The sequence below is a fragment of the Mchenga conophoros genome, linkage group LG19 (genome assembly GCF_057382185.1).
Source record: "Mchenga conophoros isolate Kocher_MC1m ecotype Shallow Benthic linkage group LG19, M_conophoros_male_GT1.1, whole genome shotgun sequence".
Classification (NCBI taxonomy): domain Eukaryota; kingdom Metazoa; phylum Chordata; class Actinopteri; order Cichliformes; family Cichlidae; genus Mchenga; species Mchenga conophoros.
The window spans coordinates 6,144,291-6,168,433 of record NC_140544.1 but is presented as its reverse complement, the minus strand read 5'-3'; the positions used below and the strand labels follow the sequence as shown (position 1 = coordinate 6,168,433).

The 24,143-nt window shown below is 37.6% G+C and overlaps 2 protein-coding genes across 7 annotated transcripts in view; both read left to right on the top strand.

The window, feature by feature from the left end:
* The window catches only part of klc1a (kinesin light chain 1a), a 43,822-nt gene extending 36,032 nt beyond the window's left edge, over positions 1–7,790 (top strand). For 3 of the 4 annotated variants that reach the window (XM_085257550.1, XM_085257551.1, XM_085257549.1), the window contains 2 exons: positions 3,541–3,607; positions 4,529–7,790. In XM_085257550.1, coding sequence (XP_085113676.1) covers positions 3,541–3,607; positions 4,529–4,594 — 133 coding nt within the window. In that variant the 3' untranslated portion in view covers positions 4,595–7,790. The remainder of the gene's footprint in view (positions 1–3,540; positions 3,608–4,528) is intronic. The other variant, XM_085257552.1, reaches the window with a different exon arrangement.
* Positions 7,791–8,489: 699 nt separating this feature from the next.
* zfyve21 (zinc finger, FYVE domain containing 21) lies at positions 8,490–20,679 on the top strand. Of its 3 annotated transcripts, XM_085257556.1 has the most exons (9): positions 8,498–8,605; positions 9,387–9,587; positions 11,296–11,346; positions 12,700–12,868; positions 13,347–13,422; positions 15,207–15,298; positions 15,506–15,559; positions 16,818–16,945; positions 17,945–20,679. In XM_085257556.1, exons 2-9 carry the CDS (start codon positions 9,462–9,464, stop codon positions 17,978–17,980), a joined length of 732 nt encoding a protein of 243 aa, XP_085113682.1. In that variant the 5' UTR covers positions 8,498–8,605; positions 9,387–9,461; the 3' UTR covers positions 17,981–20,679. The 3 variants fall into 3 exon arrangements, with proteins under 3 accessions (XP_085113684.1, XP_085113682.1, XP_085113683.1); XM_085257558.1 differs by lacking the exons at positions 16,818–16,945; positions 17,945–20,679 and adding an exon at positions 15,661–16,808 and having other exon boundaries at positions 8,490–8,605; XM_085257557.1 differs by lacking the exon at positions 15,506–15,559 and having other exon boundaries at positions 8,588–8,605.
* Positions 20,680–24,143: the final 3,464 nt, after the last annotated feature.

The following is a 24,143-nucleotide window of genomic DNA, read 5'->3' as shown; positions in this document are numbered from 1 at the left end:
TGCTGGTGGTGAAGTGGTGGAAAGCTGTGTTTGCACATGGAGCGATGGAGGAGCTTTTTCTGGCACATACGCATCAGCTTTTTTTCCCATTGCATTTGTTTGCACTGCGATGCATTCAACCTTTTCTTTACAGTTCATGGTTTGGTCATTGGCAACAGTAGGCGCTTTGTTTCCTTTATGTAAGGAAATATTACATAAAAAAGAGACAGTATTTTAAGAAAATGCAGAATTATAGTAAGTGTATGATTTATATTTTTAAAATTTTAAAACACAAGTGTTATTTCATGGGGAGAAATCCAAATTACGGAAAAGGTATGTATTTAAAAAAAAAATTTAATATTAAGAGGAAAAAATATATCTTGTGAAAAATGTATTTTTATAAAAAAAAAAGTTTTAATGTTCTGCGTTAAGAGATACAGGAAAAGTATTAATATGTTAAGAAAAAAATTTATGTCATAAAATGGTCTAATATTTACAACAAATAGTTACAACAACATACATGTTTTTATACTCGCCACATGTCCAAATACAATCCAGCCAAACATTTACATTGGTGATTTGTGCCTGACATCTCACGCAGGCTTCATGACAACTGAATATTTGCGTACTTGCACAGGTGTAAACAACGGCTTCCATTTTTGGCGGAAGGAGTTGGAATACACACACCTGACTGTTGTCTGGCACAGTGGAGTCTAAAGTCTGGCTGTGGACCACAGTTATTCACATGTGTACTTGCTGCTGGGGTTAAAATGTATTCTGTTAAACCTTCACATAAACAGTTCTTCATCTGAACGACTTCCACTGTCAGGAAGTGATTTTACTTTCAAACATCAACTTAGTTCAACACTAGCTTGCAAAAACCACCACCGCTTATTTACTCCCCCACTGAAAAGTGGAGTTTACGGTCTGTTTACTTCACGTGACAGGAAACTTCAAAATTATGTGGAATTTGAAAGCGACTGGAGGTGAAGGTCAGAATGGGTTTACGTATATTTTATTACTGCATTCAGAACAACAAGGTGATGACATGAATAACTTCAGACATTTAAATGTCGAATGTATAACAGAGTATAAAAGTTGCACTTTTTCTTTCTGAATTTGAATCTCTGAATGATGCTTTTAGAACACCTCTGTTGTCCTGACCAAACCTGAACTTTGTTAAACGAGAGAACCAAAGGGAACTAACTGATGAAATGGGAAAATAATACTGGCATTCACATGCTATGACAGGACATGTGAAAGAGCATTTGCAATGAAACTACTAATGTCTGCTTTTGAACTGCCTTTATGCTTGTTATGCTGGTGGGATTTGTTTGTTTGTTTGTTTGTTTGTTTGTTTGTTTGTTTGTTTGTTTTAACCACTAATAGTTACACCTATTTATTGCATTTTGTGGCTCTGGATTGTTTTCTTTTTTTTCTCAACTGAAATACGTTTGAGTTTCATGTAGCTTTGGAATTTTATTTTCTTCACTTTCTTTGAATTTTATTTTGAAAAGCAACCTGTCTGCATGGCTCTTCCTGTGTAGAGTACCATGTTGATTTTATTTTATTTATGAATAAATGTTTTTTCCTTCCATTCGAATGCCTACTTGCATGCTTCATCTGTGTGCTCTTTTTTTCCTTTTTTTTCTTTTGGTGCTGCTCTTCTCTGTGGCTCATGAGGATGATGGACATGACAACCGTCATGTCCATCATCACTATGACTGATAGGTTCTCAGTAAATCACTGCAGAAATGTCCATGCTAACTGCTGTACAGTGTTTAACTAAATTATTTAAAAACAATTGCAAGTTTTTAGTTTGTACAAAAAAATGGAGCAAAAGACAAAACTGAGGATGTTGCAATTTCATGATATTCATCGAGAGAGTATCTGCAGGTTCACAGTGGGGTATTTTCTGTTGTGCTATGACTTGCTACCTTGCATAGGGAAACCTTGAGAAACAGTATAATGTGTTATGCCTGCAGCTGGTCATATCTTTATGAAGGTCAGCTGCTCCTCGGGCTCTGTCCATACTAGTGCAGGAAAGCTAGACTAGACTAGATGTATAGCTATCTGTTGAAACATACAATGACTGCTGACTTGAGATGACACATGTTACACTGCAGCAGTAGTTATGGCTGTGCTTTGGTTCTCACAATTCCAGCTGTTACACATCTGTCATAGAAGTGTTGCAAATTCAGACAGACTTACAGCCGAGCGTTTCTGCAGCACCGTCACCCTGCAACACAGCGAGCTCCAGTCAGTCAGGCAAAGCAGGTACAGCTGTGCTCAGAACCAGCACTAGCATACAGTCAGAAAACAGATGTATTAGCATTAAATGCACATCATCAGTGTATTCAGACAAAATGAAGGTTATCAGAACTCAAGTGCTTCATAGATGCTTTGACCAGTATTCTGTTCATTCCCAGTATATTTCTCATAAAAGTGAAGTTTTCTCTCTGCCAGTCCTACTGTAGAGGTGTAGAAGATCTTGAGAGTAACACATTTTGTGTATTTTGACCTAAACGAAGTTTTGACAATGGCAGCTTAAATAAAGACCGGAAACAAGGGGTGGGAGAAATTGGTATGACTGGCAACAAAGTGAAGGAGCTCATACTGGTGAGTTAAGGATATTGCATAGAAATAATAGGCAAAATACATTCAGCACCCACTGGCACACATACGCACACACAACAACCCACACTTTACACACACTTTGTCTGAGCTTGTTTTAGTGTTCTGGCAATTTTACTTATTTAAAAGCTTCTGCGCTGACTACATTTTTTATTTCCCGCCTTCCATTTCCCATAAATTCCCATTAACTAGTTTATGGATCCAGTATCTCACTGTTTTATGATCAACCATGTGCTGATCTTATTACATTTCTCATCAGGATGGATTCTTTTCTGCAGTGTCACTGTACTGAAACCAGGTTCTGTGTGTGTGTGTGTGTGTGTGTGCACGGACTTTATTGAGTGTAAATTTCAGTCTACACCACTCATCAATTAAAAGACTGTTAGACTATATCCTTAAAATATGTTACCAGTTTCTTATAGGGGAAGTCTGTCTAAAGAATTTGTACGGTGTAGATCACATATAAAGAAATATTGAATTTAAGTTTCAGTTGCCAGATTTAAAGACTTCTCTGACAGCAGAGTTTATCCAGCCATCAAACTTCATAATGTATTTTTAAGTTGAGGTTGAAGCATAAATTAAAGTTAATAAATAAGTTATATTTCGATAAAGCATGCAATAACATTTAAGAATGTTACTAATTACTATTACTGTAACAAATGAACAGCAAATTAGCTGTAACATTACTCAGGTGAACTTTGGAGAAAGTGGTAACAGATTTTACACTCAGCCTTCTAACATTCATGAACGGGAAGAGAAAACACGATACATGTGACATGAACGTTTCTGTGAAACTAATCAGAGTGTGAAAATACTACAAATGTCATTAACCAACACATACACTGAGCTCAAATCCTCACAACTGAATCTCCACCCCCTCCCCCTCACTTCTGACCCTTAACCCCACCTCCCTGCATGTGGGTGCAGCATGAAGCGAGCCAGCTCTATGGGGATACTTAACGTGGCGGACAAGGCTGCGAATGACCACTACCAAGTAAGCAACAAGACACGAGTGCAAAAGTATCTGCAGAGGGTTTTTAGTCCTGCTGCAGGCCAGGGGCAAAACCGCAATCAAAGGACTGCAGCTGGATCCCTAAACAAATTCTTAGAAATGATAAGAAATATCTCAAGGAGGCTTTTTCTTTAGAAAACAGTTAATCTGGGTTCGGTTAATCTGCTTTCGGTCTTCCAGGGAGTAATTTTAATACATATTTGACTTTTTAAAATTTCATCAATCTTCCCTCATTTGGAAATTGTGCATTACTATTTCAAGACAAAATAAGCCCACAGATGACAGTAAATGAACAAATATCCAAAGATGTGACCACAGATTTATGTTATTATGTTGTAGGAAAAACCAGTCTCTTAAATGATCAGAACCATTGGCAGATACTTTTTGACTCAAGTCTTTTATTTCATATTCTGATTTGTCATGTCTTTATAAACTGTTATTATCAAACCCTCCCCAAGGCTCTTATCATTCACTGTAAATAGTGATAAATCTGACATGGCTAACATCATTGTCTGTTTCACTAACAGTGTTTGATGTTCAATCAAATTTTTAGTAAGTTTGTTATTTTTTTACACATTGTTTTTACAACTTCAATTCTTTATTTTAACAGTGAAAAAGTGGTACATTGTATCCATAATTTCCTTTAGACTGCAATTGTAAGAAGGAATGTGTTTTTAATTACTTAGTATCATAAGAAAGTACAGCCTTGCCCTATTATAATTTCAGATAATAACTCTTGTTGTTTTATGATCTGTTGAAAGCTTTATGTATTTCTGAAAGTTTTTGATTATATCAAAAAAAAAAAAAAAATGTACGGGACCCAATTTTTTGCTCTAACTATAATGGAAAACATTCACTTTCCTGTGTTCTCCATCTGATTTCTGCTTGTTTAATTTCCTCTAGGAACGAAATAATTGTCTGAGAAAAAGCCGTGACCTGAGTGCCAGCCACACTAACCTGGCGCGTTGAAGGTTTTTCACTCTGAGGAGGTGAAAGGTCACAGAGAACTGAACTGAACTTCTGACCATCCTCGATGTAAATAGCTGTTTGTGAAAGCTTGACATCTCCCGTATTCTACTTCAGCATCATCCCATCATGTGCTAACTATACAGATTTTAGTCTTTCATTGCACTCTTGAAGGTTTATGATCTCAGATGGTAATTTGTGGTATGTAATTATATCAGTACATATCAGGAGGGGGTGGGCTGCTGTATGTTTCCTTGTTCCAGTCTAATTCTATGTGCATGTACTGTATGTAAGTGTGTGCTGTTGTGAGTGGCTACTCTCTCAGATTACAGTTTAATTTTTTTTGGTTTTTCCTATACTAGTGGTGGTAAAAGCAGGCGCAGAGTGGAGTTTTAATTTTAAAATCACTTCTAATGTGAGGCTAAAAACTGCAGTGGATGAAGCCAGTAGGCAGTCTTAAATGACAGAGAGGAGCTCAGTCATTCTTTAGCTATACCCTAACAATAACTATAACAGTGATTTAAATATCGCTACTGCTAAATTTGCTGCTATGGTAGGAGTAAACTGCAACCTCTGGACCTGGAAAGGGTCAGTGAGGGACCAAAAACCCACAATTCATCATCCAAATCAAGTAAATCTCCATAACCGCCCATTTTATGAAAAGCCCAGCTTCACAGCAGAGACAAGCGTGTTTTGGTCTTTATAGATCATCTCTATCTGCATGCAGCTTCAAAGAGTGCATGTTTTCTATATATATAAAAGTTACCTGTTCACTCTTTCTAAGCTTTAAACCTATGCATAGCAAAAAAAAACCCCAAAAAGATTTAAAAGTGGATACAATTGAATCTTATTTAAAGTTGTTTTGTTTGAGCCTGTTTTTGCTAGCATCTCTTTTGAAGTGACCACTAGCCAGCTCTCTAGCTTTATCTGATCATTTTCCAGGTGTGCCGTTTTTCATCCAAGTATGTTTTGAAAAAGGAAAATAGAAGATTGTGAAGGACAGAATGCTGAACCCGAGGCTTCACAGCCATAGTCAGCAAACCAGTCGTTTAAATCACTATCGCTATGTTCATCTTTTAGATAAAGCTGCACTGAATTTCACTTTATTTTGCTAAAAGCTTTCAGATGCTTCATTAATTTGCTGCTCTGCTGAAACATGGCTAAAGAAACCATGTTTGTCTTCACTGGTACCGATCATTAAAACGACAAAGACCTACGATTTAGCTCATGAATCACAGTTTTTGGCCAGTGTTGATGATTTGACACCATTTTCTTTATATTTGGTTGTGTGCTGAATTCTAACTCTGCCAATAAGAACAGTTCTACTTCCTAAGACTCTTCACTCTTTGTTCTGCAGATTTCCAAATGAAGTTGTGCACAGGGTGTAGATTAGTTGAGAAAATCTCCTGATGTGTATGAATCTCAGCAGCTGTAGTTCACAAAAACATGGAAACCTGTCCAGGGATCTTTCAGCTGCCTCTTCCTAAAAATGATCCGTCCTGTGTTGATTGATTGAATATTTAGCTTTTGATGTATGAAGTTCCATGTTTACATGATTTGGGGTTTGTAAATTATGTTTTTATTTGTTTCTGTCTTTGCGCTGTTTCTTTTTATATCGTTCTGTAATAAGCCTTGAGAGCAGGATCCGTGAATTGACTAGCACACGAAGGCTGGCCCGCACACTCTCAGGACTGAGGCTGTACTTCCACACTGACTACAAACTTAATGTCACTCCAGACTTTTTAAGTAATGACGAGAAATGTTTGCAGGACTTTCAATGACGAGACAAAACTTTGCCATGTGAGTGAAGTTGAACCAAAAAGTGGAAAAGTTTTTAACGATTTTTAATGTACATTTTTTGAAGTGGTTTAAATTTCCAGTTAAATATAGAGATATCCAACATAATCCTGGTATGAATACTAAAGGACTTATCATTAAAAAACATTTAAACAATTTCTGTTTCTAAATGTACGAGTTGATTTGTCATTGTTCTAAGAGTTCATCTCGAGATTAAACTTTTCCTTTTACTGCCCTTTTGATAACTTTATGTTAAATGAAGGTAACTATGTGTACATGCTCACTTCTTTAAAAGGAAGCTACATAATATTTAACATATTTAATGTCCTTTACTGGTGGCAAGCTTGAACTGAAAGAACATACAACAGGTTAAATGATGATGAGGTGCCTTGTTTAAGAAATCCCAGAGATGGGATATTTCGTGTGGAGAGTTTCTTCTGTTTGAGCTGGGCTGTGTATTTACATTTCTTTTCATTTCAGACACACATGAATGCACATGATGTCCATTTATGGAGAAGTACGCTGCTACAAAATATATTTTCTATATAGATTGAAGTTATAGAAATAATGAAAATCAAAAATTATTAGAGTGCACATGCAATGGTAGTCTGCAGCTGAGTCCTTTTGTTTATACTGCCTCAGGCATATAGATACATTATAGATGTATATTTTCACAGGAACACAGAAGCCTGTTCTGAAATGTTAGAATTTTGTCTAAACGCACCTAAACAGCCTTACCAACTGCACGACCTTTGTGTGCATGTCTTTGAATTTAAAGTCTTTAAATTAGATTCGAGCAAAGATTATACAGACTAGATTAGAAGATTAGAAATTTGGTGAGAGATCCTGAGCCAGCTTTTAACATTAACATTTAAGATGAAATTAAACGCAGTGAACTTCACATTGAAAATTCAGTACAATGTGATCTAGACGAAGGCGTTACAGTAACATATATACAAAGATGCGCACACAAAGGATTGATGAGAAAAGCTCAAACAGATGAAACAGCACAAAAAAATAGAATAAAGCCTCCATATCAGCCTAGGAATGACCACAGTGGTCTGTTTAATAAATGCACTAATGATAGAGAAGTCTCCACAGATCAACCATAATCAGGTTTAACCGTCCATCTCCAAACAACCCTAGCACATTTGTAAATCTTAAGCTGCATTGATTATTGTACTGATGTGTGACTCATGCATTTGCTGCATTGTGCGTTGTCTCTGTTGTGTTTCCTGAATCTTACTTTTTTTTTTTTGGCAGGGTTGTGCAATATGGTTCTGTTTTCATTTCTCTAATTTGTTGGGGGGGAAGCCCTCTTTACATCTCACAGATCAGACCTTTAACTTCAATAAAAATCGACACCTGACGAATTCATTCACATGAAGGTGTCTCAAACCATTATACTGTATTTGCCTTTTTTTTTAATTATTTGTTCCAATTTCCCAAATGAATCTTCAGTGGTTTTGATGAAATATGCAACACAAAGAAAAACGTTTTGAATGGAGTGTACACAGATACAATGCAAAGATGTTGAATACAGAGGTTCAAGAATAACTTGAACTAAATACAATAATTGTGAAAATCTCAGAATGTGGAGTTATTGAAATTATTTGACTTATTTTAATATTTTAACATTTTAAATTCAGCAATTTAAAAATAAATGCGACCTGATTTTTTATTATACTTTGGCTATGCTCAATTAAAACAGTAAAGATCAACCCACTGGAATTTGTTGTGCAATCAAGTCACTTTCGTTAAAAGTCGGGCATTAAGCTTTGTGCAAGATGTGGTTTTATTTTCAAAATTACTTTAAATTCAAGCAACTTAAAATTTTATATCATCATTTGATCATTTCTTTGAGTTCATATTAAAATGTCAGTATAGGAAACTGAAACCTTATTTGGTAACATACAGTTATAATAGTGGATGCTAATATTAAACATCAAGCAAAAGGTTCATATAATGAGGCCAGCCCCCCCTCTTCGCTTGGTGTAGTATAAGAGCGATATCTCGCTGTGAGCACAGGAGCCCCACCCACCTGCTGTTCAAACCTTCTATTTGCAAGGGGCAGCCAATCAGTAGAAGAGTCATGGCGGCTTGTTTTAGGTAGATGACTTTGCCCAGAGTGAAGTAACTGAAAACTGTGATCAAGAACAGGGAGTTTGGGGAGAAAAACGGACAACTGCTAGAGAAAGGACTGCTGTGAAAACACAAGTAAGGACTAATATATTTTAAGACTACTGAAACATAAACTGAGGGAGGAAAGTGTGCACATCGCTTGTACATTGACACATCGTGAGCTAAATAATGTCGGTGATATAATGGATGTAGCCCCATCTTCCTGCACCAGTCCACAACAAAGTGCATCCAAAGTGTAGTCCCTTTTCTAAATCACAAGACTTAAAAACACATGTTTTTAAATGGAGCATGAAATTATTTTAAGCACACATAATAGCTCTGTAAACTCTGCCCAGGTCGTTGTTTAATTTGAAAAACTACTGTGCTCTGTGTCTTCTGTATAAAGTAAGTAAATGCTCCTGTAACCAAAGCTTACCTGTAGTCTTCTGCTAAGCTGGTAATCATCTTAATTACAGTATCGTTAGAGAGTAATAATGTGTAACAGAACAGAAACTGATGAGGGAACGGGTACTGTTGTTCAGCACAGCTCACCAAGTTATGCAGAAACCTGTTGGTGTTTTTTACTTTTTAGATCTGCCAGATCGTCTTTTATGTCCGCTCAAATTATGGTTGTCCAAAGTAAACTATACGTATCTATAATTTTTTTCACAAATCATTATCTACCTTTCATGTACTAAATTTAGTGCTAGTTTTAACAACCCCGCATGTTTACTTCTTCTTCCATGACCAGCTAATGTGTTTACTTTATTTTTAATGGGAGGGGCTGCAGAAACCAAAACACTCAACTTTGCCGAGAAACACGTGATCTCATATCTGTGCTCTGATTCGCTAAACAGCCTGTCAATCATCCTGAAAGGTGTGTCCAGATGAGAGTTTTGTGGTCGAAGGAGACTCCGCTGAACACAGAGGAGAAACACACGCTGAAGGAAAAATGTCTTCAGTTCCTGACGGGAAGAAACTCATCCGTAGTCCCAGCGGCCTTCGCATGGTTCCGGAAAACGGCGCCTTTAGCAGTCCTTTCTCGCTGGACGAGCCGCAGTGGGTCCCGGACAAAGAGGTGAGACAAGCGTCGGATTTGGTTTGACAGCGACAAGCGATCACAGCCGTGCAAACACGAGAAGCTTAACTAAGGCTTTCCGGTTGTAGTTTCCAAAATAAAATCACCTCTCTGTTAAACTAGTGGGAATAAAATTGTAAAGTAAGAGTCTAGTGGTAGCTTTAGCTGTAGTTTTGATGATGTTGTATTTTATTCATTGTAGTACAACTTGAGAAAAAAAATTTGTGCGCTGTTTTTTGTTTTTATAATCCTGACAGCAAAAGTCACTGGACTATTTTCAAAAGGAAAATACAAGGAAACATTCAAAATTAACAAATATTTACATTTTACATTAGAATAGTGATTGTTTGGGCCTTTAAAATGTAAGACCCTGTTTCAACTTATCAGTGATAATCACATGGTGTTTAAATAGCTGCTTTTATTTGAACGATAGTTCAAGGACCAGATATATTTATCAAAGCGTGTGGGCGTAGTAAATATTTCTTTTTAATTTGTTTTTTATTGTTATTTCATACAATCAGTGCTTTTCAGATTAATTTGCGTATTTATTCTGAGTACATCCAGTACAGATGGTCACTATATGATGATCCTATCCATCTTGAAAAATACAGTAACAGTATAATGACAGATTCAAAATAGAAATATTTAAAAATAATAAATGCACAGTTGATGATAATAATCTAAGATGCATCTATCCGATCCTTTAATGTTGTTAACTTTAATAAGTCAGTTTTTAGAACAGTAGGTCTAAATATGTCTATTAAATTATTAAAAACAACACATCTTCTTATCTGTTGCTGTAATATTTCTAAATGTTTCTTTGCTCAGCCATTGGTTAATTGTTTGGTTTAAAAGTCGTGACTGGGTGGGTTATACTATCACACCTAAAAACTACAGCTCGACTCTAAATTCAAACTCTAGTCTTTCGGTCGTGCGCTGTGATAGGCTTTTATTTTTTGTAGTGAAACGGCTCTACATCCGGCTTACATCCTGCTGACTGCGGCGAGCTTGACGGCGCTCCGGACATCGCAGTTGGCCGCTGGACTGGGCGTTGCAGGCTGTCACGGCCAGCCTGGCAGCAAACGGAGCTTGTTAGCTAGTTAACAGCTACAACTAGCGGCAAACTTAATTGTAGCGTTTGTCCGCGTCACAGTGACGAGACCCCTCTGGTTGTGTGCGTGTTTGACTACCAGCACGTAGGTTAGCTAACCAGCAGTAGGAGCTAGCCCTTCGTGCCTCGAAGGCTGTAGTTTTACAGTGCAGTAAAACTACAGCAGGACACACAAAGACTGTCTGGCTGTGAAAATGTAAACTCTGGCTGCACACAGGGACACTTTGACCAGACTGGCAAAGTTAATCATTTACTATTTGCTGACCTCAGCCTTCAGTTCTTTAATAAGAGGAGCAGGAATTAAAAACAAGCCTGGCACTAATTACAAACCCATATCTTCTGATCTGCCAGTGATAAATCATAAGTTTGATGGTTTAATGAACAGTTACCACTTGTCAGTAATGACCATAAGACACAAGAGCCATTGACACATACTATTTTTATACCGTTATTATTTACACATACAGCTGCAGATCTATTGTGGCTTGGCTAGCTGCTGATACTTGTGCAAAACTTTAAAGCAGTACTTTAACTGAAAGCTGTCCAGCTCAGCATGTTGTGTAACGTCCTGTTTTTTCCACTCTTCCCGTCTTTCAGTGCCCCAGATGTATGCAGTGCGACACCAAGTTCGACTTCATCAAAAGAAAGGTCTGTTTTGTTTCTGACAATGCGAACTCTGCAGAAAATCTCGACTTCCTGTCAGACTGGACAAACATATGGTGGACAAACCAGCGTTTAGTATAAATGTTTTGTTAAAAAATTCGAGGCTTTCGTTTGTGTTGCGAATGCTTAGATGAGTTACTCCTTCTTGGATCATTTAGTCAGAGCCGTGTGTTGATATTTCCTGCCAGTGTCCACCGACATAACGCTGTAAGCCTCCTGCCACCATTTCATTTTACATCTGTCGAGTTAAAATAATCACCCTTACAAGTGTCTTCAATATTTGCCTCTTTTGCCATTATCAGAGCCAGCTCTAGACTGCTGACTGAAGTCAGTTTCTAGGTCTTGGTTATCTTGAGGTTTTAGCACAGTTTTGATATTTTTAAGCTTCCCGATTCTTTAAAAGTGCAGTGAAGCAGATGTGGTTTTGCTTTGCCTCAGTCTCTTGTACTCTTGTTGAGAAGTGTTTCTTCATCAGCTCAAAGTCTCTGATTAAAAAACACATTCTGTCCAAAACTGACACACTTACTCAATCAGAGTGCAACAGAAACCCACCAGCACAGAGGTGGATCCCCCAGGAAATCAAGGGCTTCTATTTATTTGTTATCCAGGCCTCAGAGGTCTCAACATTCGATGTAGGCAAGCCAAAAAATTTGGGAACTAATGTAACTCATGACTCACCAAAATCAGTGATGTGGAAATTTACTGGAAATTGCTCTGATAATAGAAAAAAATAGACGTAACAACTTTGTACCTCCAAAGTCTGCACAATATCCATTATACATGTTATAATAAACTTTATTAATTAGTAGTGGGATCTGTTACCGTACAAATTAATACAGGAGCGAATGTGTTCGACTGCAGTCAAACTGGAATAAAACAAGGAAAGTGGACTCTTCTATATTGTTTAGAAACTGTTATTTGAAACCATTAAACACATTTTATGCTAAAAACTTTAGAGTATAAGGATATCCTCCATAGTTGTTTAACGTTACATAAAAGAAGTTGTCCCTATTATCATGTTTAGTAATTTGCAGATAATGTCTTTTGTTTCCATATAAAAAAGTAGGAGAAGTGCTGTGTCCTCATCAGAAATGAAATCATATCTACTTGTTTTGTTTAAATTGTATACTCTACTGTAAGCTGTAGGACATACTGTGACTGAGAGTGAGTCAGGCACACAGTTGGGGGTGTAATAGGAGTTCTGATTGGTTGGAAACGGTGCTGTATCTCAGCCAGATTGTTTTGAGATTTCCTGAGAACGTCTGAAGTGCCTAACACAGACATCCTAACCCTGACAATTGGCCAGGCAATCAGACTGTCTTGTGTTGTCTCCCACAGCACCACTGCCGGCGGTGCGGCCGGTGTTTCTGTGATAAATGCTGCAGTAAGAAAGTGCCGCTGCAACGCATGTGTTTTGTTGATCCGGTGCGGCAGTGCGCCGAGTGCAGCCTGGTCTCCCAGAAAGAGATGGAGTTTTACGACAAGCAGCTCAAAGTGCTTCTGGGAGGTGAGGACTCTCATACTTTAAAAAAAGGCTTAGATCCAGAGCGTCTGCCTGGGTTTTGTTTTCCTGTAATCATGCTTCGACACATTGACTCCATGCAGAAAGCCGGAATATGATCAAAGTAATTTCTGAATTAATCTTATCAGTCCCTTCCTGGTAATCCTGTTGATTGTGGGACAGTGTGCAGCTATAAATACACAGCAACAGTGTGGCTCCTTATCAAGAATCCATCAGCAGCCTGGAGTGTAGAGGAACAGCCGGCTGCATGTTTGGAGTTTGTGTGTGTTTGTATCAAAGGCTCAGTATGAAGGAAAGAAAGAAATAAAGATGAAGAGCTCGAGCAGCAAACACTGCCATACTTTGTTTTCTCCTCCTGTTTGACAAATGAGCCACTGACTTGGAAACAGTCCTCAGGTTTTCACTCTCCACTCTCGTGATGCCTTTGTTAGTGTCTGAAATGTGTTTATGTCCGCCGTAACAGGAGGCACCTTTGTTGTCACTTTGGGAACGTCGGAGAAGTCTGAAACCATGACGTGTCGCCTCTCCAACAATCACAGGTTAGCTCTTCTTTAAGTCCGCACATACTTGACATACCAAATATTTACTTTACCTGAATTACAAAAAGCTACCTGTCACATCTGGCCATGTTGTTTTTTTCCCTTCTATGAAATGTCTCCGTCTGCAAATTAGGCTGCCAGCTGAACAGGATCAAATATGTCCGCTGCAGTCTTAGGAAACATAAATAACATCTGTACTAGAGATGGCACGATACCACTTTTTTATGTCCGATACCGATACCGATATCATAAATTTGGATATCTGCCGATACCGATATGAATCCGATATAATGTTTTTTAATCAACAAAACTGTTTTTTAAATATCTTGCTGCATTTTGTATAAGTTCATACTCAAGTTTAAAACAACAACTACACTAAAGCTATTCTGTTATACCTGTATACAAAAAAAATATTTCATAGTTCAGCAATACTGATCAATCTAATAAACTTAGACCTACACCATCCTCCCTATTCTGGTATTTTAAAGAGTACTTAGCGTAAATATTAAGCAACCTAACTAATAGGGTTCCAACTCCCAGCAACAACAAAAATAAATAAATAAAAAATAGGGAACCACCCCTCACACTCCACCTCATGATGCTTAATCAACGTAATCAACCTTAATTTGATGCAGTGTGAAAAAAAATGCACAGAAATCAATTATTTTTCAAGAAATATTAAATAGATTCAACATCTTTCTTCAACAAAATTGCAGACTGCACAGATGGTACCTTCCCAAAGGAAAAAGTACTATAGCTTACTAGGGTGTATATATTAGACTTAATAGTCACTATATACAGTAATGGACTTCTATTCATTTTACATCAAATTAAAACTTTGGGTGTCAAATAATTATTTATTAAAAGCTAGACATTTTAAATGAGAATAAGAAAGAAAAGTATGTCTTTGTGCCCCCTTTTCCCTGTTAATGCCCTATCGGCCCCCCTGACTAAACTTTGCTAGATCCGCCCCTGCACAGTTACCAGCCGTCAGCTACGAAGAAAAAGATCCTCGAGTAGAAAGTAATATTAAATAAATTGTAACAACAGCTTATCAAGCTTAAACGTGCTGCTGTTGTTCAGCCGCTGGTTTCCTCTTTCTGGTGCAAAGTGGGCCAAAAACAAACAAGAGAGACTCGCGACAGAAAAGCCGATCAGCTGATCATTTAAGCAGTTTCATGATTGAAGTAGCAGCCGGAGAGCGAGAGGCAGTCGCTTGTTAAGCTTAACGCAGGAATGCTTTACAAACATTCAGAGATGGACTTACACACTTGCTTTACTTCTCTCGGGGATAACTTTGTCGGAGATGAAATGCCAGGTTGCTAGCGAAGCTCCACATGCTATCCAGACCACCGACAGGTCCCGCATGCCACAGCCGCTCTATCACGTGATGCATACTGCTCCGACGTTCTGAGGCGAGTTACGGCGTGTTGCAAGTTTTGTGAGGTGCTTTCGTGATATTTAATGGATCGGATTACATTTTTTATTTTTCTCCGATATCCGATCCAGTAATTTAGGTCAGTATCGGACCGATACGTAATATCGGATCGGTCCATCTCTAATCTGTACACAACAAATAAGTACTTCAGTTTTAACAGTTGTCCTCGAGGGGGGGAAAGGGGAATGCATTTGAATGTTTTTGTTATAAAGAGTGGATAGCATAGATTCAGATCTTACATTAGCTCATAAAATAACGAGAATACTTATAATTAATATTAAAAAAAACAAACAGTTTTATTTGCACCAGTTTTTGGTAAGCTGTCTGTCTCTGACCTGAACGTCAGATATCTGTTCCTCGATGGTGAAAGCCACTTTGAGGTTGAGCTGTCTCGGATCTCCAGCATGCAGATTTTGACAGATGGGACAAGTCCAGGAGGTGAGTGTGTGAAATAAAATTGTGTTACAAGTAAGCATATATATGCGTGTGTGTGTTTAATTTTTTGAGCACCTTTCTCTCTGTTTCTTTCTCCCGTTTCCTCCTCGAGATGTTGTCACTAACTGATAAATTTCTGTTTTTTCTAAACTAACAAACGTTCTTTTCTCTGCTGCTTTGGCCGCCCGGTGCTTCTTCCTCCGGGCTCAGAGAATGACATTCACACTTACACCAGTCTACTGGACAGTCACTTTATCTCTGAAGGTTAGCTTTCATTTGCTTTACAGTGTCCGTCTGTCAACAGTTCCTCATCGATGTCGCTGCATTTCTGCATGTTTCCCACATCAGCTTTCTTTCTTTTCAAGGAAGCTGCCTGAAAATGGAGCGTCTGATACATCTGCGGTTCCTTTTTTTTATCACTGGGTCCCCGAAGCATCTCAGAGGAAACTGAAATGCCAAACATTTCAGTTTGTTACTCTGATCATGATTAATATCCTAAGCAGCCTGATTAACCGATTCATTTGGCAGAAATTCAGTTGATGAGTAGTCATTCATCAGTCGCCAAAATAATCAGACGGTTCACTCTGAAGGTCTTTCAGGGATACATGTGGGCTATTTCTTTATCATTTCTTTACAAACTGGGCAGGAAAAGCTTCCGAGTTGATTTCATGCTGCAAAACAAATCCACACACTGGTGAGCGGCGAATGATCACAGGATCGTTTCCATGGTAAAGAAACTTTTGCATAATGCTCCATCAAATGGTCAATGGGCATGTCAGGATTCAAGTGTATTACAAGGACAAATCATGTGGGCAAAGTTTCAGCAGAAGGTGCAAGCCAATTAGAAAGACTGTAAAAATGCATTGATAAAGGCCTGTGAGGTATAGGAAGTGTATAGCTTGACTTGGTGTCCTAACAGCTCTTAACAGAACAGGTGCACAGCAGCCCAAAACATACTATGAAAGCACCCAGAGAATTTGAGTTTTCACTCATTAATAGAAAAATCCCCTCAGCTGAATGAGTTGATGAATGCTACAATGCTCATAAACATGATTTCCATTAGAGAGATGAGTTCGATGCTTTTGGGACACTGAACCTCGACTGTTGCATGTTTCCTGACTGGAGCATGAAATCATTTCATCATCAGTGTCGTCACGTGCATTTCCATTAGTGTTTGCCTTATATTGTTTTAAAACCGTCGTCTGTTTCTGTCCTGAGTTTACACTCTTCTAGTTTCTGACATATGTTAAATCTCATTTGAAAGGGTCCAAGGCTCAGTAGAACTGTGATTTCATGGGGAAAAGGGATATGTAGTGACTTAATTTGTGTGTCAGACTATGTGTACAACTTGATGTTTGCATGAAAAAAAACTAAAATGACCTCTTTTAAAGTTGCTTTTTTTGTTGTTTGACTCAAAGAATACAGTTTACTTAACAGACAGAGGATGTCTTTCAGTCATTTTTTAAATATATATATATATGTGTGCGTGCGTGCGTGCGTGCGTGCGTGCGTGTGTGTGTAGGAGGGTCAAGAGCCAGTGGAATGCTACTCCATTACAAGCCGATGGGCTCTCAGGATGTCCAGCAGCTCCGCATGGAGGCAGCAGATGATAAGAAGGTGGCTTCATTATGGTTGTCTGCAATGCACAAGGTAAAAAAATAAGCAGCACACCTAAGACGGTCCATGCAGTGCAGATAGGTAACAGTTGCCCAGCCCACTTAAAGTGCCTAAAAATGGTTGGAGAGGAGTGAAAATGATTTATTATGCTGGAAATAAAGAATTGTGCTAGCATAAAATCAGGTCAGGGACACAAAAGAGTCCCTCCCTACAACAGACACTGCTTTATGTCCTTTATTCACACACTGGTCCTTGCCATCACCAGTGTGTGAATGGGTGGATGACTGAATGTCTAACGCGCTTTGGGGTCCTTAAGGACTAGTAAAGCGCTATACAAATACAGGCCATTTACCATCTAAATAATAAGTAAAACAATCAAAACAGAGTTTTGATTCATGCATCAAGTTGTAGTCCCACAGATAATCGCCTCAAATGTAAGCTTATCAGAAGTGAAGTTTTGAATGTATTACTGTAAGCTGAATGTTTTGGTTTGTCAGTCATGCAGAGAAGTTTCTGCATCTAATATTCAGCTATGAGTTTAATTAGTTACACATTTTTCTACATTTTTGGGTTGCAGAGAATAATATGGCTCTGAATAAGCACCTCTTCATGTTTTCTTGATGTTTTTCTGTTTCATGGTGTCATTGAAATGCTTCTCATTAATATGGTCAGTCAGCCTTATTGCAAACATTTGATAAAAACATGGTGGCGTGCTAAATAACAGATCAAAAGGCAGAACAAAGGACAGCTCAGGCTGATTATAGTGCTGTGGAGCAAAGTCTGGAAAGGTGGATGTAGTATCATAACCTGTCCAGTGGCGCCCCCATCAGGCCAGAGCTTGCACTTTTATTTATTTTACATGTTTTTACATTTTATTTTATTTTTTGGCTAAAAAAGCCATCAGTCTCACACAGCACTGTAGCTGAATGTGGTCTGTAGCGTGCTTGTTGAGACAAAGCAATAAGAAATCAAGAGCGTTTTTATTTCCAAAACTATGAAACTAACTTTTTCTCTGCTTGTTCTTTCCAACAGGCAGCCAAACTGCTGTACGAAGCTCGAGACCAGTGAGGACCAGAAGCGAAGCTCCAGGCAGCACACACCCAAGTGTTTTGTACCCATCTCGGTCGGGTTTGGTACCCTTTGGATATTATTAACGCCACTTCCTCTTCTGCTTATCTGTCCGATTCCTCATTGGTTCTTGATACCAGTTCCATTCATGGTAATTTTTGCAAATGTTTGTATGAAAAATGACTTTTATTACCTCTATAACCAGTACTTTGTACATAATGTTTACCACAAGTACGCTGCTTGGACCTATTTTTAAACTTTAATTTTTTTTTAAAAGAATTTATTTGACGTTGACTTCATTTAATCCTCTTTTGTTTTAATTCATAAATCAGGGCATGCAGCATTAATGTTTCGACTCAAAAAATATAACAAGAAGAAGAAGGTTTGTTCTTTTTTGCCAATTTAAAATTATTTATAGAATTCATTAGATTTTAATTAAATTTTTTAAAACATTAAACATGTCACAAAATGAGGCATCGCACCTTTTTTATAAACCATCTTCCATGGTTGAATTATGGTGACATTATAACTTTGTTATGCTGCTACAGGAGAAGTGATGAAGTGTGTCCTTGCAGGTTTACTAGGTCACCTTAACAGAGCCAAGCAGGGACTTGGTCATTGAACTGTCCGCAGTAGCCAGATCTTCCACACAGAGCGTCATCACAAGTAGTTTGAAGGACAAATCCACCCTGAAATCCTTTATCGCAGACAGAAAAGCAGCTTTCTGTGATGCTACCGGCACTTCAGGATTCAGCTGTGCTGCATTTCTGGTAATCTCATAATAAGAAAAGGTGTGAACAAACACAGTTGTTCCTGAAATGCCAATAACATCACAGACTTGCATCCAATTTATATGAAAGTAACATTACATGGTGGATTTTTCCTTCAGTGACAGTTCCGTTTAAATGTTGAAAGTTTAGGTGAAATTTTCTTTTTCAGTTATTAGCTGCTTCAAATATTCACAGTCGTACATCTTTAGGCCTTTTTGTCTAAAAACTTCAACTTTTCACTGATTCTAGTGAAGTATACACACAAATACATAAATGCTTTAAATATAGTTTCATGCATTAAAGTTTTGTACAAAATATATTGCTGAATACTCCTACTTTAGCACAAGCTGTGTATGTATTTGCATAATTTTTAAAGCTGAACATATGACTCTAGTTTTTGTAATACTTGTATATTCCTTTTTGCCATTACTCTAAAGCCCCCAAACATTTTTTTAATCTTTATTTTTGTCATTATTGTGCAGACCAACAAACAGGATGTCAGATCTCAGCTATCCATCAGCCATGTTGAATTGACGGGTCTTTCAGTTAGCAGGTTGTTACTTAGTTATTCTAATCAAAGACATGATGGTTAAAGTGTTGAGCACAAGAAAACTATAATTTTCATTTGCTTTGCAGACAAATTTATATGCTAAAGTACTCTATTTTTAAAGAAGAAGAAACTGAAAGAAGGTGAAACTAAAGGCTGTTTAGTATGTGGCTTTAGTGTTCATAGAAGCCCAGTTTTTACTGTTAAAACAGTTTAAAATGGGGGTAGTTTGGGGAACTTTGGATGAAGCTGTATAAAAATCATTGTCTTAAAAACATTTATTAAGTAATAAGCGTGAGCATTGTGACACAAAGTCACATTTTCAGGTGTATGTCATGGTCTTCAGCACAGCGGCAGATACTTACTGTCAAACTTTGAGCATATAATAATAACAGGTCGTCATACTGTAGGCGGCGTATATACCGGATGGCAAATAAATGAACTTCCTGTCAGGAGGAAAACCCTGGAAATAGTCAGTAAAATTAACTTTTAGGTTCTCTTTTTTTAAATAAACTGTGTACTTCATTCTACATCTGAGTTAACGTGTCCGTTAAACGCACAGCAGCTCGTCAGCTGTTAATGTTGTAGTACAGTTTGGTGCAGTTTTACAGGCATCTGCGTGTCTTCCTTTTTCCCCAAGCTTGAGGAAAGAAATTAATGGTTTAATAGAGCACAGAATGGGCTAACATTTGGTGAAATGTCTGACTCCCCCCCCCCCCCCCCCACTTTACCGCTTGTGAAAATCGCAGTGAAAAAAAATGTTCTCCACCCCAACACACACCCCTTTGTGACAAAGGTTATTTTTATACTCACCTGAGAATTAATGTTGCTGTTATTTGGTTTCATGTTCTTCGAAGAGACGATAGTGAAGTGTTTGTTTGAGACATTTGTGTGTTCCTGCTTTGAAGTATTGTTGTACATTGACAGGGTGTAAAGTTTTCCCATTCAACAGTTGCTGGTGATGAAAACGGGTGTTAATGACTGCACAGTCTACAACAAAAATGATCTTTAGTCATGCATTCCCCCCCAGTACCGCATGTTGCACACTAATGGGATATTATTTTTACTCCTGTGTTAATTTTATTTTATTTTTTTTAAATCTCAGTAACTCTGAACTGAAACTAATTGGTTCAAGTTTAATCAGTTGAAAACAGATGCACAGCTACAGACTTTTGTATCGTTGGCTCAGTGTGCAGCTCTTTCTTTTAAAATGTAATGATTTTATTTTAAGTTCGCACTACATTTAAAATCACCAAGTCAGCCAGTGTTTGTATCTGCACTTTATGGCCACTTTTTCCCTATCAAATCTTTTATTTTGCTCAAAATGCTAAACTGCATCCCTTCGATGGATTTTTCTTTTAATAAAGTCCAGTGTTTTTAAATCTGCTGTGCTGTTGTTATTTGAAAATGGGATTCCTGTATGAGGCGAAGAAATGCTGACCTGGTAGAAGATTTCAAGGCCATCATTCTACATTGACCCAACATTCAAAATAGTTTCCAATCTTCGTAAAATTCATACGTTTGGTTTACCTGCTTAATCCCTGGAGGTAGATACTGGGATTATTATTTTTCCTCCGTTAATGCTGCATTGCCAGAAGTATTCGCTCACCCATCTGAAACATTGAATTCAGGTGTTCCAATCACTTCCATGGCCACAGGTGTATAAAACCAAGCACCTAGGCATGCAGACTTCTACAAACATTTATGAAAGAATGGGAGCTCAGTGAATTCCAGCTTGGTACCATGATAGGTTGACCATCTGTGCAACAAGTCCAGTCATGAAATGTCTTACCTACTAAATATTCCAAACTCAACTGTGAGTGGTAGAAGCAAATGGGAATGACAGCAACAGCCAAGAAGCGGTAGGTCTTATAAAATCACACGACGAGGTTATAGCATAAGCTGAGGCAAATAACAGATCAAGAACAGAGCGCTTCAAGGACCGAGTTTCCATGGCTGAGCAGCTGCGTCCAGTGCAATGCAACGCGTCAGATGCAGTGGTTTAAAGCAGGGGTTCTTAACCTTCTTTTGACCTCGGGCCCCAACTTTTCCACTACAAAGTGCCCCAGGGCCCATTCAGATATTAACTGTATTGAATACATTATTGCTTTTGGTTTGATTTATATTTAATAACTAAATCAAATCGACTTCATTTTAACAGCTAAAACCCATCTTTTCTCTTCATCTGCATTTTTGATCTGAAAGTAGAAACAACTATAACGAGGAGAAATGGAATTTTATAGGTGACAGATTGTTCTTCTGACCAATAAGCTGGAGTCAGAACCTGTGATTTATCCTCCCTGACTATTGAGTGATTTTATATGCTGATGTTATTTTCTTGTTTTGAGTCAAACTAAATTTCTATAGGAACTCTGTGTTAAAGGCTCAATGCACCAAAATGAGTTTTGATAAGAGTTTTTTTTCTCATGCAAGGAAAGACACAAACTGCTCAGAGGGATTAAAGTTAAATGAGCTCATAGCACTACGTTGGCTTTATCAGCCCTGCACAGAACAGATCGGTCTTAGACTCTTTGATTCTCTTAAATAAGTAGAATCTGAAACTGAAGGTTTTAGATTAAATCTGATTCCTAAATTAAGAAGTAAATCTTAAAGAATAATCTAGGTTTGTAATTTGGAACAAAGTTTGGTTAACTAAAACTATCTTGAACTGTGGAGGGTTAAGTGTGACCTTCTTAGCTGCAAACCTAGAACTGGTCTTGTACCTTTTATATCTGCCTTACTGTGACATAAGTGCTGCAAAAGGGTTTTATTTCTCTCTCTCTGTGTCTCTCTCAGTCCCTCTCTCTAAAATATTCATTTTACTTTATTTTCTCTAAATATGATGTAGGTTTGAGTTTTCCCTGCTAAATTGTGATGGTCTGGGAGTCTCCTATGTTCGACCTGCCTGTATGTATGTTTGTTTATGTTTTGTTTTGGCTCCCCTCCCAGTCCCCTGCTTCTTCCTTTAAGTGTGTGTGTGTATTCTAGCGTGCCAGTTTATGGGCGCCATCAGGCCGGAAGGTGTTTCCCGTGTTGAAGCCGCCACACCTGTCTGCCGTCTAGATTGGCCACTACTTAACTGTTTGACTGAGCTTCAGTCAACGCTGGATTGTTGAGTTACCAAGTAAGTGAAGTCCCAGCTCTGAGTGGAAATAGTCTGTACGTGTGTTTCTCTGAGTTCACCGCTCTGATCTCTGTACCTTGTCTTGTGTGTCACAGGAGCGAAGTGTTTGTAAATGTCGAGTGTTGGAGTTGTTTTCCTGTCACACCTGGACCACCAGCACAATCCTGCAGGATTGGAAAGTCCTGCATTTGGGCCCCATTCTCACCACGCACCTTAACATAAATAATAAACACTTTGATTGAGAAACTGCATTTTGTGTTTACTTTTTTTTTTTTTTTTTTTTATCTTTGTCTAATATTTAAATTTGTTTAATGATCTGAAACACTTTTTCACATCAATGTATGCACGTAGAAGTTCTGTTCAAAAACTATGAACAGAAACATTTCAACAATGTGAACCAAATCAAAGAGAAGTAGAGGCATGGCAGTATATGGATGATTCAGATCCACTAACAAACACAAAAACTAAATTTGTACAGGTTTTCTGTATTTTTGTGTGTGCATTTGTTTTTTTGTTTTGTTTTTTACACGAGATAAGAATGTTTCCATACACATACTGAGTGAGGCCCAATGTTTTTCATATGAAAATTGTATCTACTTAGTCCTGCTTGTATGTTCCTTACATTGTGCATTCATATCCATGTAGCAATGTTAAGGGTTTAACCAGCCAAAAGGAAACGGTCATGGTTGCAGGGAAATCAGATGTCAAGAGGGAATGTGCCACTCCACCTTGGAAGATGAGGGACAATTCAAACTTTTTATATTTTGTGTTTACTGGTTCTTGGAACATTCAGAGAATATCCTGACCACATTATTGAAGTTTACAGATACAGTACATCTGTATGTGCACAGCTGTGGTCCAGTGGAGCCTCAGCAAGGATGAATACTGTCAGAAACTGAGGTTAGACATGAACCACCTCATGTTGTGTAGCTTTCTGGATGTTATACTTGTTGGACTAAATACTTATTTATTACAGTATACAGTACATAAAATAAAAATTCACATGTTTTATGTAACTAAAATGTTTAATTACGTGGGTTAAAGAAAATACGAACCCCTAACACCTAATGAAATGTTTCTTATATTTTTTTAATGACCACATTTTGTCATATTTATATATTTATTCATTTTCACATTTTCATATTGAGATTTACGTTCACATCTATTACCAAATCTTAATATTTGTATTGTTAAAAATTCTCTCGTTCTGGTTCCAGTCTAGTCTATAAACTTTAATTTACACTAATTTAAACTTTTCGATTGCTCATTGGATAATGAAAATATTCTATCCACCCTATATAACAATAAATTTAGCTTATTGCTCTTTTTTTAAATACACATAGGCTGTTGCTATTGTTTAGCCTAATTGTGGGTTTAAGATTTTTAAGTACGCCCAAATGCAACAGAAAAGTTTGATGTGAAAAAAAAAACACATGAAGGAAAAACGAAACGGATATGGGACACTTTTATTTTATTATATTTCCTGTTAGTTTGGAAACCGGCGACAGGGGACGTACCATAATACAAATAACCTCGGTGATCATATCTATGGTATAAACTTTTTGTATGAAATATATTTCAATTACTGATAATCTTTCGTCACACAACATATAGTTCACTCAAAATGAATATCAAAAAGGTTCTAAAACTTGATTTGAAATAAATATAATGTTAAGCGCTATATAAATACAGGCCATTTACCATTTACCATAATGTTGACAT